The 15,147-nt window shown below is 38.0% G+C and overlaps 1 protein-coding gene across 10 annotated transcripts in view; it reads right to left on the reverse strand.

Annotated features, from left to right (window-relative positions):
* Relch (RAB11 binding and LisH domain, coiled-coil and HEAT repeat containing) overlaps positions 1-15,147 on the reverse strand; it is an 86,778-nt gene that overhangs the window by 25,602 nt on the left and 46,029 nt on the right. For all 10 annotated transcript variants that reach the window (XR_013113040.1, XM_034512985.2, XM_034512981.2 and 7 more), the window contains 6 exons: positions 13,362-13,452; positions 10,341-10,412; positions 8,256-8,396; positions 7,752-7,916; positions 5,890-6,037; positions 371-527 (listed from right to left, as the gene is read on the reverse strand). Coding sequence is in view for 9 of the 10 variants with exons in the window: in XM_034512985.2 (XP_034368876.1) it covers positions 371-527; positions 5,890-6,037; positions 7,752-7,916; positions 8,256-8,396; positions 10,341-10,412; positions 13,362-13,452 (774 nt within the window). In the remaining variant the exon portion in view is untranslated. The remainder of the gene's footprint in view (positions 1-370; positions 528-5,889; positions 6,038-7,751; positions 7,917-8,255; positions 8,397-10,340; positions 10,413-13,361; positions 13,453-15,147) is intronic.

Raw genomic sequence — 15,147 nt, forward strand, 5'->3', positions numbered from 1 at the left:
TATAAAACAGAGTTTTCTGCATGTGAAGTTAACAGGATTCAAAATCATGGATTCGATACATCACAAAACCTTTGTTTACACAGCATTCATTCTAGACTCAAAACTAGTAAGTTAGAGTATTGTTTAAAGTCCATTCCTTCTACGACTCAGGGCAGCAGATCAGTCCTGACATGATAAAGATGCAGCTTCTTCATAGAACATCACGTACTCAGTGGGAGGACTGCCTTTCAAGCTTTGCTACTGAAGATGCCAATTTATGTTTCTGAAACAAATTAAATCTATTTTATAATTTTTCTGTCTCAAGCCTAAATATGAGCTATTTTCCACTGAGCTAATTTAATATAAAATGGACACAGAGGTGGCAACTTACAATTGATTGACAACCCAGAGTAAACTCTCCCAGCCTGTTGTGCCCTCGTGCTCCAGTTGGTAATCATAAAGTTGTAGCAGCACTGCCAATTGCTCACGACTTCCAATAATAACAGACACATCTTGCAGAGGTGACATAGGCCGAGGAAACCTAGTCACTGTAAATAACAGAAGCAAATTAATCACACAGGAAAAAGTAGTTTGACCACTTAGCTATTCTGTACAAAACAAAATAAAGCCCGATAAACTTTAAATCTCAAACATTAAGGAGATTTTGAGATATCCACACTTAAATTCTATAAAATAAAAGATATCCTTTAGAGGCTAAAATTAAAATTAAAAACAGGGAAAATATGTTTCACAGGAGAAAATAATAATGTAAAATATTAAAACCTCAGCTGAACAAACTTCTTTAGTAGCTAATTTTCAATATTAGATGTTTTATTTAAAAAGTTTCAGTCTATTTGAGTTAACATAAAGTAGTAAAGCCTATGACAGTACGCTACAGCACACTCGGCAGTTACTGTAACCATAGCCCCAGACTGTAAGCTTAAACAAATCTGAAGAAAAACTGAGAGAACTCACTGTTAAATCATGTAACTAAAATGTTAATACATACATGTAAATATTAGTATATTTTAAAAGCTTAAGCATATTAATAAAGCCTATAATCCTATGGATCATAATCAGATTTCTTCTTCAAATTATACTTTAAGTTTGCCTGCATGTGTGTTTGGGGGCGTGGCACACATGTGTTACAATATGCATAGTGATCAGAGGACAGTGTATAAAAGCAGGTTTTCTCTTTCTATCACATGGGTACTAGAGATAAAACACAGGTCGTCAAGCTTGGTGGCAAGAACTTTTACCCACTGGGCCATTTTGATAGCCAGGATTTCATGGTATTATGGAATATTTACATGACTATTAATTGAATAATGTATGATAGTAGTTTTATTGACTATAGGATATAGAACTCTACATAACAACAAATATACCCAAAAGACACATAAAGGTACAATATTTGCTCAAAATATATTTAACGATATTAGGTTTCACAAAATAGTACCTAATTTAAAATATTTAATTTGAAATAGTACCCAATTTAAAAAATGCTCCAAGCTAGAGTGTATCACCATGGTGCCCAGGATCAGAACCAGGGACCTTGTCCCTGGCCCTTCTCCTTCCTTTTTTGCCTTTAGTTTGCCTGACATCAGCAGAAACTTGGACCTTGGGGCCAGCTCTGCCTGGCTAGTGCGCCAGGCCAGCACTGGGGGCTCCCGAAGTTGAGTGGGGGTTTCGTTTTCTTTTGGCTTTTCCCATCTTAGCCCTACAGTTTCTGTCTCTTCATAGCCATCTATAGGTTGAAGTTTGGGTTTTATTTATTTATTTATTTATTTATTTATTTATTTATTTATTTATAATAATCACCTCATGATGAAGACAGAATTAAAAGTGAACTGCACAGACCCAGGGTCATTGTTACACACAGTGAAGTCTGGCAGCCTCTAAGCTAACCCCAGAGGGTGCTCAGAGTGGCAGCATCAGTGATGGGCAGGTGCCAGGCTGGCTTTAGCTGTATCTGTTGCGTATCTATCTGTTGCTGCTCACTGCAGCTGCTGGCTTCCACACTTAGTAGAATGAATCACAGCACAGATTCTGTCTGACACCTAGAGGCTCCAGAGGGATTCTGGGTCCACCGTGCTGGAGCCATAGCTAGCTGCTGGCTGGGAGGTTATTTTTTGTGGTTTATTTTAATAAAAATTTTTGTCCTTTTTCTCTTCATTTTGATGGACATAACCTCAAGATATCCATGCCTGCCAAGAGGCACCCAGATAGGGCCCAGCCAGAACCCTTCTGTCTGGAGTCAGCAGGGCTTACTCCCTTTCAGTCCACAGGGATGTCTGAAAGGGCTGGGTTTACTTTTGTTCTGTTTTGTTTTCTTCTCCCCCCACTCTTTTAACAATTGGTTCCATGGTGAAAGGCAGAAGTAGCTGTGTCCAGCAGTCTGGGGTGGCCTTCTGATCATGTGACTGGTTGCAGTCGTTTCCCCAACCAGCCCTAGTTTCCCTTGACACAATACAGTTAGGGACTTTAATTTAAACCCTTGTTCTGCGAACCACCGCCCTCTGCAGACACGTCCTGCCTCCTCCTAATGAAGGCTCACTTAGTTCTGGAAAAAAAAATGCTCCAAGCTAAAAATAAGACATTATCAAACTCTTGTGCTGCGAGCGATAGGCATCCAACAATATATTCTATTAATGTAGAGCATGGTCATGGCTGCTATGTGAACTCTCCTATTTGTGCACACAACACACAAAGACAGAAACATGGGTAACATCACAACCTGAATTTCTGCTTAAATTCTTACTAGCATTGCTCAGCAATAGGAGATTTGGATAATAAGAGGTATCTGTGTTCAAACTTGCACATCACATCAAAGCATATCTGATAAAATTTCAACCAGAGTTCTAGCTTGGTCTTGGGCACCAGCCAATAAACTATGATGAAATGAATGCTTGTATTTCACAATTACTGATACAGATTGAAAAAGAATATAATAATTAGAATTAAAGTCGATGGATTGAAACTGACTATAAAAAGAGTGGGACTAAAGGCATTTTAAAATCTGAGTCCAACAGAAACAAAATGGTGACAGGAAATAGGCATAATTGCCTAATGGTGAATAACTTAGTATAGAGAAGAAATAAGAAAGTCTAGGTGGGTGGGCATGGTAGTAAATCCTTTAATCACAGCACTTAGAAGGCAGAGATAGGCCTGAGTCGGAGGCTGGCCTGGTCTACACAGTGAGTTCCAGGGCAGCCAAGGCTACACAGGGAAACTGTCTTAAAAAACAACAGAAACAACAACAAAAATACAATGTCTCAGGAGCCTTAAAATATTTGTCTAGTTAACAATTGTTTTTAAAAATTGAAATCTACAAGATTTCAGAATACAGAGTCTCAGAATACCATTTTAATAAAATGGTAAAACAACAGCATTTTATCAGCAATGAAATGAACACAGTAGTCCTATAGAGCAACAGCCGCTGTGAATCTCTGAAGGTTAGTTTTAAAATGTCAGGCAGTGTTTCCTTGTTCATGAGTCCCCTAAGTGCCCAAAACACAAGTGCCTGATATAAACTTTGGTTAAAATTATAAAATAATTGGCAAGAAAAAAACTTTATAAGAACACAAATCTTTAGACAGAGTAAGTTATACCCTAAGTTGTACATAGGTATATACCAAGATATAAACATAGATAAGTAGATAGCCCTTAAAAGATGATGTAGTCAGTTTACACTTATAATAAATAGAACACTTAAATGAAGGATACAACTTTAATATTAAATTAAAAGCTGGGTGTAGTGGCATACACCCTTTATTCCAGTACTTCAGAGGGCATAAAGAGATCCTATCTCAACCACCACCACCACCACCACCACCACCACCACCACCACCACCACCACCACCACCACTACTTCCACAAAGCAAAGAGGCATAGCAACATAAATAAAACCAAAAGATTATTGGTCTAAGTACAGTGGGTTGGCCTAATCCTGCTTGTATTGTAATGCTAACTTGCCCCCCCCACCCCAAGACTGGTTGCATCAGAGACAAGAGAGTCCCCACATAAGACACTGAGTGGCCCTGCCCCAAGTTATTTCTGATTGGTAAATAAAGATGCCAATAGCCAACAGCTGGGCAGAAGAGACGTAGGTGGGGTTTGGGTTTTGTGGGCTTGTGGTCTAGCAGTACTATGAGGAGAGAGAAGAGTGCAGGACAAGGAAGAGGAAGCTGTCATGGCTTAGGTGAGCCCATAAGAACATGGCCCCATGGGCTGCCCAATTGGAGTTACAAGCAGCCCAGATATAACATAGTAATAACTTGGGATTATCGAGAGGAAAGTAGATTCTAATAGCATAGAGAGTAGGTAGCTGCCTAGCTCTTGTGTTGTTGAAGGCTTATTGTAAATATAAAGGTATGTATGTCCTTCATACAAGAACTTAAAATAGCTAAGGTGGGGTAGAAACCTCAGGCCAGCAATTAAATCCTTTCTACAACAACAAAGACAATCACAAGAAGTAGTAGTTAAATAAGGAATATGTTCAGAATGACAAAGAAATAAGTGGATGGCAACAGTTGGCATTCAAGGAGTATTTGTTAAATACATTAAGAATGATAACAAATACGGGCTGAGCTAGTCTCCCTGTACCTCTCCAAAGTCTTCTGTTTGGAAATAGGACTACGACAGGTATGGTCAGACAAAGTGAGCTCATATGAAGGGTGGGTGGGTAGGCTTCTATCTAAGACAGTTCTCAAAAGGTCCTTACTCTTAAAATACCTTCTGTCCCACAGAGCTATAAGATAACATATTTCAGCTTTTTAAGATACTTGACCAGTGATACTTTGTTAGGACAACACCGGCAAACTAACACAGCCAACTAAGAAGAGGAAAAGAAAATCAGAGGGATGAGAAGTGTGGTAGTGCTGGGGTGGACTACAGAGAGACCAGCTATGAGTTCTTCAGGGGTCTCAACTTACGGCATCTGAAGTTTTAAAATTATCTTTAATACAAGAATTTTTTTATCAGAAGCCAACAATTTTTTAATACAAGAATTTTTTATCAGAAGACACACAGATAACTTCACAAACCTGAAAATGCTACAAAAGTATTTCAAGCTCAGGAAGGGCATCTGTACAGCCTTTTCCTAGGTGTGCTGCAGCGTGGCAGTCAATTACCTGCTATACATTAAAGGTCATTTACTGGTTTCTCTGAGTGTGACTTGATGGGTTTTTTTTTCTTTCCTTCTCCCCAATCCCAGTCTTGGAGACTGAATCTAGTACCCCTGCTCATGTATTGGGCAAGCATTCTGTCAATCAACTGAATTCTCAGCCTGACTTCATGAGTTTCTGAAGATGAGTCATTTTCCTTCTGTCAGGAAGTAGGGAGAGAAAATCTTAACCCCATGCTCGTTTCTTTCTACCATGAAAGGGAATTTTACTCATTATTAAAAGTTACAGTTGTATTTATCTTACCCTTCTGGAAATAGAAGAGCTAGGGAAGACAAAAGGAGGAAATGGCAAATGTCACACACTAGCACTAGTTATATGAAGTGAGTCCTTTCATTGACTCAGAGATATTTATTTCAGCTTTCTAACAAAGTCTATAGAAACTGCCAGCCTGTGCTACTGTGAGGCCCTGCCTCAACAAACCCCCAAAACCTCCCATATAACCAAAGCAAGCAAGCAAGCAAGCAAGCAAGCAACCCACCCACCTACCTAATGGGTAACAGAACCACAAATATTACAAAAATCATTTCAAATGACTTATCCATAAAAGATGAAACTATAACATTTATCTGAAGCTTTAATAATCTCTACACACAAGATTCTATACATCACACATATAATACATTCTAGTACCTGTGCTGACATATATTCATTAGAGTCAAAACAACTCTTTGGGAAGCTAAACTGGGAATATTCTACACCTTCCTTCAAGAACCCAGTCCAGTACCTTCAATATGTGGTACTTCACCATGCAGCTTGGCTTTGCTGGAGAAAGGTGCGTTCTGTAGCACTAATGCAAAGAGAGATGGGATCAAGGACTGCAAGGCAGAAAGATACATGTGGAGCTTGTGTTCGTCCAGCCCGTGCTCTCCTTCCTGAAACATAAGGGGTGGGAGCTAATCTTAGGCTCTTGAAATCACACCGTAAGTTGAATGCGTGACTTCCTTTCTATGGCAAATAAACATTTAAAGACTTTAGATAGCAAATGCATATGCACTTAACAAGGATGTCTATGAAAATTGTTGTGAAACAAGGCACTGTTGATGTACCAGAATCTTTAATATAAAACGCGTAGGGCAAACAGTTATTTCCAATGCTGGGAATAGGTTTCCTGGAGAGTGTCTTGTCTTTTGAAATTCTTATATACTAGAGTGAGCCACAGAAGTCACAGTAAGTATGGCACTGCTAATTCTGTAGAATCATTTGTTTTTTCTACTTCCTAAGTGCTTTCAGACACTTGGTACCATCTGTATTTGCAAGTAGTAAAAGTACTATAAAACAAATCTACGTAGATAAAATGTAGCAGAACGTCAACAGGAAAGAGATAACAGAAGATGGAGGATTGATATGGCACCGAGAACCAAGTCCTATAATGAAAACCCCAAACCAGAACACTAACATTAGAGATGAAGCAGTGGGTGCATTCAATTCTACTTGAGATGCCATTGTTATACTAGGAAATAACTGTGCTATAATCTAAGAGATAGGACTACCTTACAGTTAAGTTTTAAATCAGTTAATTTCTACACAGAAAAATTACTAGGTAGAACACTGGAGAGACACTTAGAAGCAATGTGGTATTACTCATACCATAGCAAAGTACACAAAAAACAAGGCCTGGTTAATTATCAGATAAAAAGAATGCAAATAATATAAAAAAAAATCCCTACATTTTCTGACCAAGCCACTGGCTTTAAGTGCCCACAATGAAATTTAGAAAGTTTTAAGATTTAAGCCAATACACATATACATATGAGATCATCTATTAGTTTTATGGTTTATGATAAGAGCCTTATAGATCCTTGAAAATTTTGAAGCACAGCGTATAAGCATTTGGAGTCAGAAACAATTATCAATTTTTGTATGACAGTTGGAGAACCCTGATAAGGTAAGTTACTTACGCACCAAATCCTAATTTTTGTGTAAAACACAAAATACACCTCAAAGGGTTCTAAGAGTGAAATAGGTCTCTCTTTTATAAGAAAACTGGAGTATTGAGCTTAGTATATATAGGCATCTATGAAATGCCAGCTTCTCTGCTAGCCTCTCAAAGAATACTTAGAACAAAAATTAGATAAAGAAGTATCTTTTATTTTCTCAACATTTCATCAACTCTTCTGAGTAGAAGGGAGTTCTTTTTAAGAAGCATATGGTGAAGTAGGCACTGTTACACTATTATATTTTACATTATATATTGTTACAGTATTATATTTTACATCATATTATATTGTTACAGTAGTTTTACAATATATAAATAAGAAGGCTACAGGGACTGAGCGTTTAGTTACCTCTGAAATCTGGGACGAGCTGATGTTTGATGTAAAACAGTCATGTCCTCAGAGGATCCAGGGAAAACTGCTTTCTATACAGTGCTTCCTATATAGTGCTAACCCAGGAAGATGCTAATTCACTACCAAGGGCTCACTGTGCCTTTTCTCTTCTAGCTTCTCAAATCTCTCATTAGTGGTGATGTGTTAGACTATGTGGCTTAGTGGTACATTTTATGTCTGTTCCCCAATATTTCTCTAAGATGGTCTAGAACAGACCCTTTAAATGATTATGAGGTATTTAAGAAAGGGAAGAACTCACCCTGAGAAGCTTTTCAATCTTGTTAAGTAGTGTAGGTATGAGGTGAGACTGTAAGTTTCCAAGTTCAGTTGTCCAGGCAGCATAGGCTGGTAAAAATACTTGGTGTGTTGCACTAACAACTCTTTCTGAGGGATCACCCAGGGCTGAAAGCAACAATTCAAAGCCCTGAAAAAGAGTAATAGGCAAGTGGATATTGTTAAAAGAATGTATTTCTAAAAACTTAAGATAATGCAACAAATACGTATTTCAAAAAATTGGAACAATGTTTTAAGATAGCCTTCCATTTTCTTAAGTGTTAATGTATCACACAGATGAGCAGAGACAAGGTAGAAAACATGCACACTCATTTCCAATTTCTTAACTGCTGCTGCACTGAAAGTAGCTGTCTTTCTCGCTAGTCACATAGATATACCAACTCACCTGCAGACAACCAAGTGTCTAAATCAGTACATTTCTCAAACATTTGTAACAGGGTAAAAGAAGTTTCTGCTGAAAAAAACATACCTGTTGATATTTGTCAGGATCATCAATGTAGCCCATAATGATACCCAGGCTTTTAATCACAGCTTCTCTTACCAAATCAGCCTTATCTTCCATTAACATCTGTTGCAACATTGAAAGAACCAAGGAACTACGGATTTCTTTCTGAAAATAACCAATGTTTTATGATTTATTTATGCTATTTACTATGACAATACTTAATATCAATGCCAATTACTGCTGTGCCTCAGCTTACTTTTAATGCAATTTATTTTCATTTATTTATAAATGGTGTCTGCGTAAGTGTGTGTGTTTGTGCACACTAGGTCAGTGTCTGTGGTAGTCAGAGAACACTGGACCCCCTAGAACTGGAGTTTCAGGTGGTTGTAAAACACCTGGTATGAATGCTGGAAACCAGAGTTACATGAATGCCGGACAGGGCTCAATACTGAGCTAATCCTCCAACACCCCACATGACTACTGTTACCAGTTATGTTAAAGAATCAGCTTAGTTAAAGGCTAGATTAAAATAAAGTTATCAGGACCTAAAGAGAGAGCTCAGTGAAGAGATAACAACTGTCCTGTTGTTATAGGACTAGAGTTCTAGTCTATGTCCAGCACCCATGTCAGGCAGCTCACAGCCATCTGTTAACTATAACTATACAGATATGAATATTGCCTCCTTGAATAATTGCATTCATGTGTAGCCCCTACATATAATTAAAAAACCATAAAAATAAAGTTATTAATATCCAAGTTCATATACCTCTTTGTAGTTATCGAAACATAAATTAATCAAGCCTAAGCTTGCTTTGGCACCTTTAAAATACATAATAAACAGAATAAAATAAAAACAAAGACCTGGCTTTTGTTTTGACTTTTTTTTAAAGTCTTCTCAAGTGAACACCATAAACATTTAAAACTATAAGCTGGTTCTATTTATGTAGAACTGTCATCTTAGCACATGAGTGATGGATTCAGGAGGATTAGAAGTTCAAGGTCATCTTCTACATAGCAAGTTCCAGGCTGTCCAGGGTTACGACGAGACTGTTGAGACTTCATCTCCCAAAACCCAAAGCAAAGCAAATCCTACACGTCTCTGATACTAAATTTCATTGGTCCAGCTAAGACTGAATACCTCTATGACAATATACATATTGTTCATTTAAAAATGTAGATTTTCTTTAAATCCAAAACATTCATCACTTTAAAAAAGCTACTAATTTATATTATTTAAAACCCTTTATGCATTTTAAAGCTGTCAGGCTTTTAGCACAAATTTCCCATAATTCTATGCCCCACTTAAGATCTATTTTTAATCATTGGAAAAGCATTTGTCTTATTTATTCCTCCAAGTACAACTTCATGAAAACGAGGATGTCTATCACATACCCATGTCTGAATAAGCACAGCTCAGCAGTGTGTGTTTTTCCTTAGAAAAATTGTTGGCCCAGGAAAAATCAGCGACTGCCTTTAGTACTCAAGCAAGCACCTAAGTGCTTTTCCTGAAAACCTTGCCAAACCTCAGTGTGCAGTCGGAGTATTTGCTATTATTTCTTTCATTTTGTGTCATAGAACATTACAAATATCCAAGGGTTAAAATTTAGTAAAATGAATAATTTTACTGAATAAGCAAGGTTTTTTTTTTTTTTTGAATCAAACTGCTTGTTTTAGGAATGTGGGGCTCTGAAGAGCACATCCTTATAAGGACGTTTGAGTCTGCCTCTCTGGTCAGTGTCATCTAGGAACACTTCTGCCCACTATTTTTGTACCAGCAAGGTCTGTGTAAGTATATAAGAGAAAAAAAAAGATCTTAAAAAAAAAAAAAAAAGAAAATAGGTTACACCTTATGTACCTCTTCAGAAGAAGCTCAATTCCCAGCGTTCTCAGAACATACTGTCAAAATCACCAGTATAGGTACATATGTTTATATGCATGCACAACCAATTAGGATGTACTTATTTAGAAAAAATTATATTAGCACAAACTTCCTTTTTTTTATTTGTTTGTCCATCTCTTTATTTTATTAAAACAGCATGGCTAAGAGGAATTGGATTAAAATGTATGACAAGACACTAAACAAACACAGAAAAAGAAGACAGTTCTTACAGGAAGGTAAGGCGCCAGTGCTCCACAGGACTCTGCCACAAGCAGTCGTCTTTCTGGATATTTGTGATTAATCTGGAGTAAAAACCAAGCATGTTAATAAAGTGTAAGCAACACACCCAGAGTCTCTTCTTCTAAAAGACAATTACTTCTCACCATACATCCTGCTAAGACTACAATATATCGTCTTCCTTTTCAATTTCTGGGAACCCCTGTATGGCTACACCTGGATCAGGAACAAGGGACTCAAGGACAGCCTAAACATAAAGGCACAGGGGTATCTGTTAAAGAAAAAAGGAAATCAAAGATGACGAATTGGCGAGATATCTAGAAATTAAGTATTTGCCCAGGACTAGGCTTTCTTTAGGATGTCAGAAGGAGCAAGATCTTCTCCTAGCAACAGAAGCATAAGTCTTAGTTGGAAATCTTGCTTTTGGCAAGTGACAGACATCAGTCTGCTTTCTGCTAAGAAGGCTGACAAACAGGTTAATCATGAGTTAACCAGCTAGATGAAGACGAGGTTTTCTTTTTAAAAAGAGTTCTTCTCTGTTTGTACATATATGCAAAACAGTGGAGTTCTGCTATGTGCTAACTACACTGAACCATAACAAAAATTAAAAAAATATGACACATACTGGGTTTTGTTCCCATATGTCTTCTTCATAGAATATAAATCTTTCTTTGACTGGAAAAGAAGTATATCTGTTCTCATATTCCCATATCAAAAGATGGTATAATTCAATAATGTTTTGGATGCCTAAAATTAAGAAAAGAAATTATATAGAAGTCTATTGGGCAACAAACTAAAGGTAGGTGGCTAGGTAGATTCCCGAGCCATGATTATAAAGATTTTAAAGAGCTATAGCAAAGATGCATGTAACTAACGTCTTGGAGCTAAATTTAACCCACTCACAATTGCTCTGACAGAAGAGTAAGTCTTATCATTAATGTGCTGTACTTAGTTTCACCTCATTCCTTCTCAGTCTAACGTCCTGTGTCTCATGTAAGTATACACTCAAAATCAATTGTATTTTTGCACTTAACCAAGGAAAAAGATTCCTTTCAATTTACAACTAAAGCACTAAAGGAATGAAACAAGTATCAAACGCACATTCTGAAAACTATAAACCACTGCTGTAGGATATAAGACTTTAATGTGAGGAAACCCTAAACTCAGATTAGAAAGTTGTATGATTAGGATGGGAATCTTCTCCACATCAATCTACAGAATCGATAAATTACTTTAAAAGCCAGGCAGTGGTGGCGCACGCCTTTAATCTCAGTACCTTGGAGGCAGAGTCAATGAGAGCTCTGAGTTCGAGGCCAGCCTGGTCTACAGAGTGAGTTCCAGGATAGCCAGGGCTCCACAGAGAAACCCTGTCTCGAAATACCAACCCAACCCAACCCAACCCAACCCACCCACCCACCCACCAACCCACCAACCAACCAACCAACCAACCCACCACCCCACCAACCCACCAAACAACCAACCATCAAAATCCCAGATGGCTTCTTTGCAGAAATGAGAAGCACATCTTAAAATTTATATGGAGATTTAACAGACCCACAGTAGCTACAGCAAACCTAGCAGCACGATTGTGTTGGGGAACTGAGTGCAGAAATGAATGTAAACTCTATGAACACACCAAAATCATTCAGTAATTACACTCCAGGTGGCACTGGAATTAACAAAATTCTTTTTTTGGGGTGCTTTTGAGAAAGTAGCCCAGGCTTCCTTTCAATTCACTATTGTAGCTCAGGTTGGCCTAGAACTCACACCATCTTTTGATGGTCAGCTTCATCAGTACTGAGATTATAGACATGTACAACTATAACTGGTATAATTTAAAAAGAAATTTAGGGGCTTTGGAGACAGGGTCTAGCCCTCCTGTCTCTATCTCCTGAGTGCTGGGATCATATGTTTTTCTCATTATGCTCAGTTTGATAAATGCAAGTTAAAAAGGGAAAATGGAAAAACTATAAATCATTATATGCACACATGAATAGTTGTACAGATATATATATATCAACTCAACGTTTCATGGTGCATCTAAGTTAATTTTGACTTTAAGCAATTACAGACATACCCTAAATTAGCATGCGTTATAACTGCCATTGTCATAGGTAAATATTATTACATTGTGCTACATTGTTCACTTTACACTAAACCTGATAGTGCTAGCTATCACTTTAGTAATAAATGCCCAAAGAAGCTAGGACTAGAACTTTAAACAGAGACACACTTGCTGTTACCTGTGACCAACAGTTTTCTTAAGAACAGGAGACTGTGATATTGTAAATTAGCCTTTATAACTTGTCTCTATAGTAAGAAAGCATCTTTTAAAGGTGCTTAATGACTTATTATGTCTACAAAATCAGTAATTCCAAGTTCTTCGCAGGACTGGACTATGTCAGCATACATTATAAAAGTAAAACTTCTTCAGAAAAAGAACTTAATTACAAATATACAAACCTGTTATATCAATGGTCTACACTTTGCATACTGCATGAATGTAAAATAAACCTAAATTTAGAAACTATATAGGCCCTCCATTTGCTTGAGAGCACACACTGCTACCTCTTCCTCAAAATCACCAAACAAACATTTATTGGACTTTGCACCTGCTGCTCCTTCCTTCACCTAGACTCTTGGTTCAACAGCACTTTTTCAGAGGAAGACAATACATTCTATCATGTTCAACTTCTTTGTTTTTCTTCCCATTTGCCAACACAAGAAAGCAAGCGCATCATGTCTTCGCCTACTCTCATGTCCTCACTAGAATGCCTCAGTCTTTCTTCATACTGTTTTCCTAGTTATTATACTAGTACTTGGCACGGGAATTAGTGTTTTCTAAGTATCTGCTGAAAGAATGAATGAAGCAGGACATCCCAGAGTATTGTCTTATGCAAATATGTTGAGCTATAGACAGACAATAGCATAATCCATGGATTTTCTCATGGCATTTTAAAAATATAAACCTTCAAAACTAAGAACAAAATAGCTAACAAAAAAAGTTAACTTACCTGTTCCCAACACTGCGGTAAAAGTTCAGCCTCCACACGTGTTGGTCCAACATGACGTGCAAATGCCACACAACCTGTCAGTATCATTTGCCTGAAAAATAACCGGAAAAAAAGATCCCTTGAGTGTGTATTAGGAAATAGAACTATGACTACAAATTAAGAAGAGTTAAGTAGCCAGGAATGGTGGCACCCCCTTTAATACTAGCACTTAGGAGCAAAGGTGCTGAGTCCTGCACGCTATGGAAGGGACAGTGTGACACAGTTCAGCTAACAGGGTGTGGGCTGATGTGCTGGTGGTTGCTTTGGGTGTATGGCTTGTCTGTATAAAGTAATGTATGTAATTTATGTTCCTCCTTTGGGAAATACTCCCCTAGCCAAGGTTAATGACTCCATGATAATTAGAAGTAGTGAGAGCGTATCTATGTTCTTAGTAAAAATAGTAAATGCTGTGACCTTCAGAACAGCCCTAAGACTGTGGGAAAGAACTCTAAAAACATGAGATCGAAAATAAATAAACAGGTTTTCTCAATTATGCAAAACATAAGGCCGCAATATAAATTATATGAGGGGCTTCACCAACCTAAAGATCAGAGGCAGCCGCATCATGAGCCAGCGTGTGAGAGAAAGATATTAAAGGAGATAAAGAGATCTGGGGAGTGGTGGTTACAGGGCAGGATCCCACCCAGCTAAGTTTATTCTTTGTGCTTACAAAGGCAGGCCCATTCCTGAGTTCAAGATTAGTCTAGGACAGAGCAAGGTTGGCAGATCTTGGGAATAGCGTATTGTCTGTGCTTACAAAGGCAGGCAGATCTCTGAATCATTTGACTTTTTTTTTTTTTTTTTTTTTTTAAATGTACTTGTCCTTTTCTAAGAATCAAGGGGCTAAGGTCATAAAATGCAGACTCATGGGATAATCAAAAGGGAACCTAGAGTGGATGATTGAATTGATATAAAAATAAAAGATGGATTTTGGTCTCTGAGAGCTGAGCTATCTGGAGAGCCATCAGGAGCAGAACAGGAGGTGTTCAGCTTGTACCCTGCTTGGAATCATTTCTTTTGCTCCTCCCAAACATCCCTTCCTCAGGAACCTCCCCCTCCCCAAGCCAAGTCTGGCCCTTGGCATCAAGTTAGGCAGTTCACTGTGAGTGGAGGCCAGGCTGGGCTACGTAAGTTCCAGGCCAGTAGGGCTACATGCATGGTGAGACCCTGTCTGAAAACAAACTCAAACCAAATGGAACTAAAAAACAAACAAGAAAAAAAAATCAACTCTAAGTATTCCTATTGCTGTTTGCCAAATTAATATCTTTATCACCCTGTTTTAATTTCTCAGTTTTTCTTTTTCCATTCCATCCACCTTAGGAAGCCAGGTAAACTAAAGGGGATAACAGGAAACATGACAAGAAATTCTGTCACCTGCTTCCTCATGAGAAATTTTGAATAATTGATCATTTTTGTACCAAACACACACATGTATGTATTCCATAAATGTTTGATAACTGCAGTTACTCAGGAATGACACAGAAAAATCTAGGTATGATGGGGGATACTTGCAAGCCCAGTTCAGGGGAGGTAAAGACAGGCATAGATCTGTGTGCTCTCTGGCTAGTCAGCCTAGCCTGTTCTCCTTTAGGCTCTCAAAGGACTATGTTTTAAGGGTCAGGTCTGGAGCTTTAGTAGTAGAGCATTTGACTATCACTTCATAGCTCTCCGGGCCTAATCATTAATGTCGACAAAATTAAAATGGTAGATGGTGCCTGAGAAAAATACCCAAGTTGCCCTCTGGGTA

The sequence above is a fragment of the Arvicanthis niloticus genome, chromosome 10, assembly GCF_011762505.2.
Source record: "Arvicanthis niloticus isolate mArvNil1 chromosome 10, mArvNil1.pat.X, whole genome shotgun sequence".
In the NCBI taxonomy this organism is placed as follows: Eukaryota; Metazoa; Chordata; class Mammalia; order Rodentia; family Muridae; genus Arvicanthis; species Arvicanthis niloticus.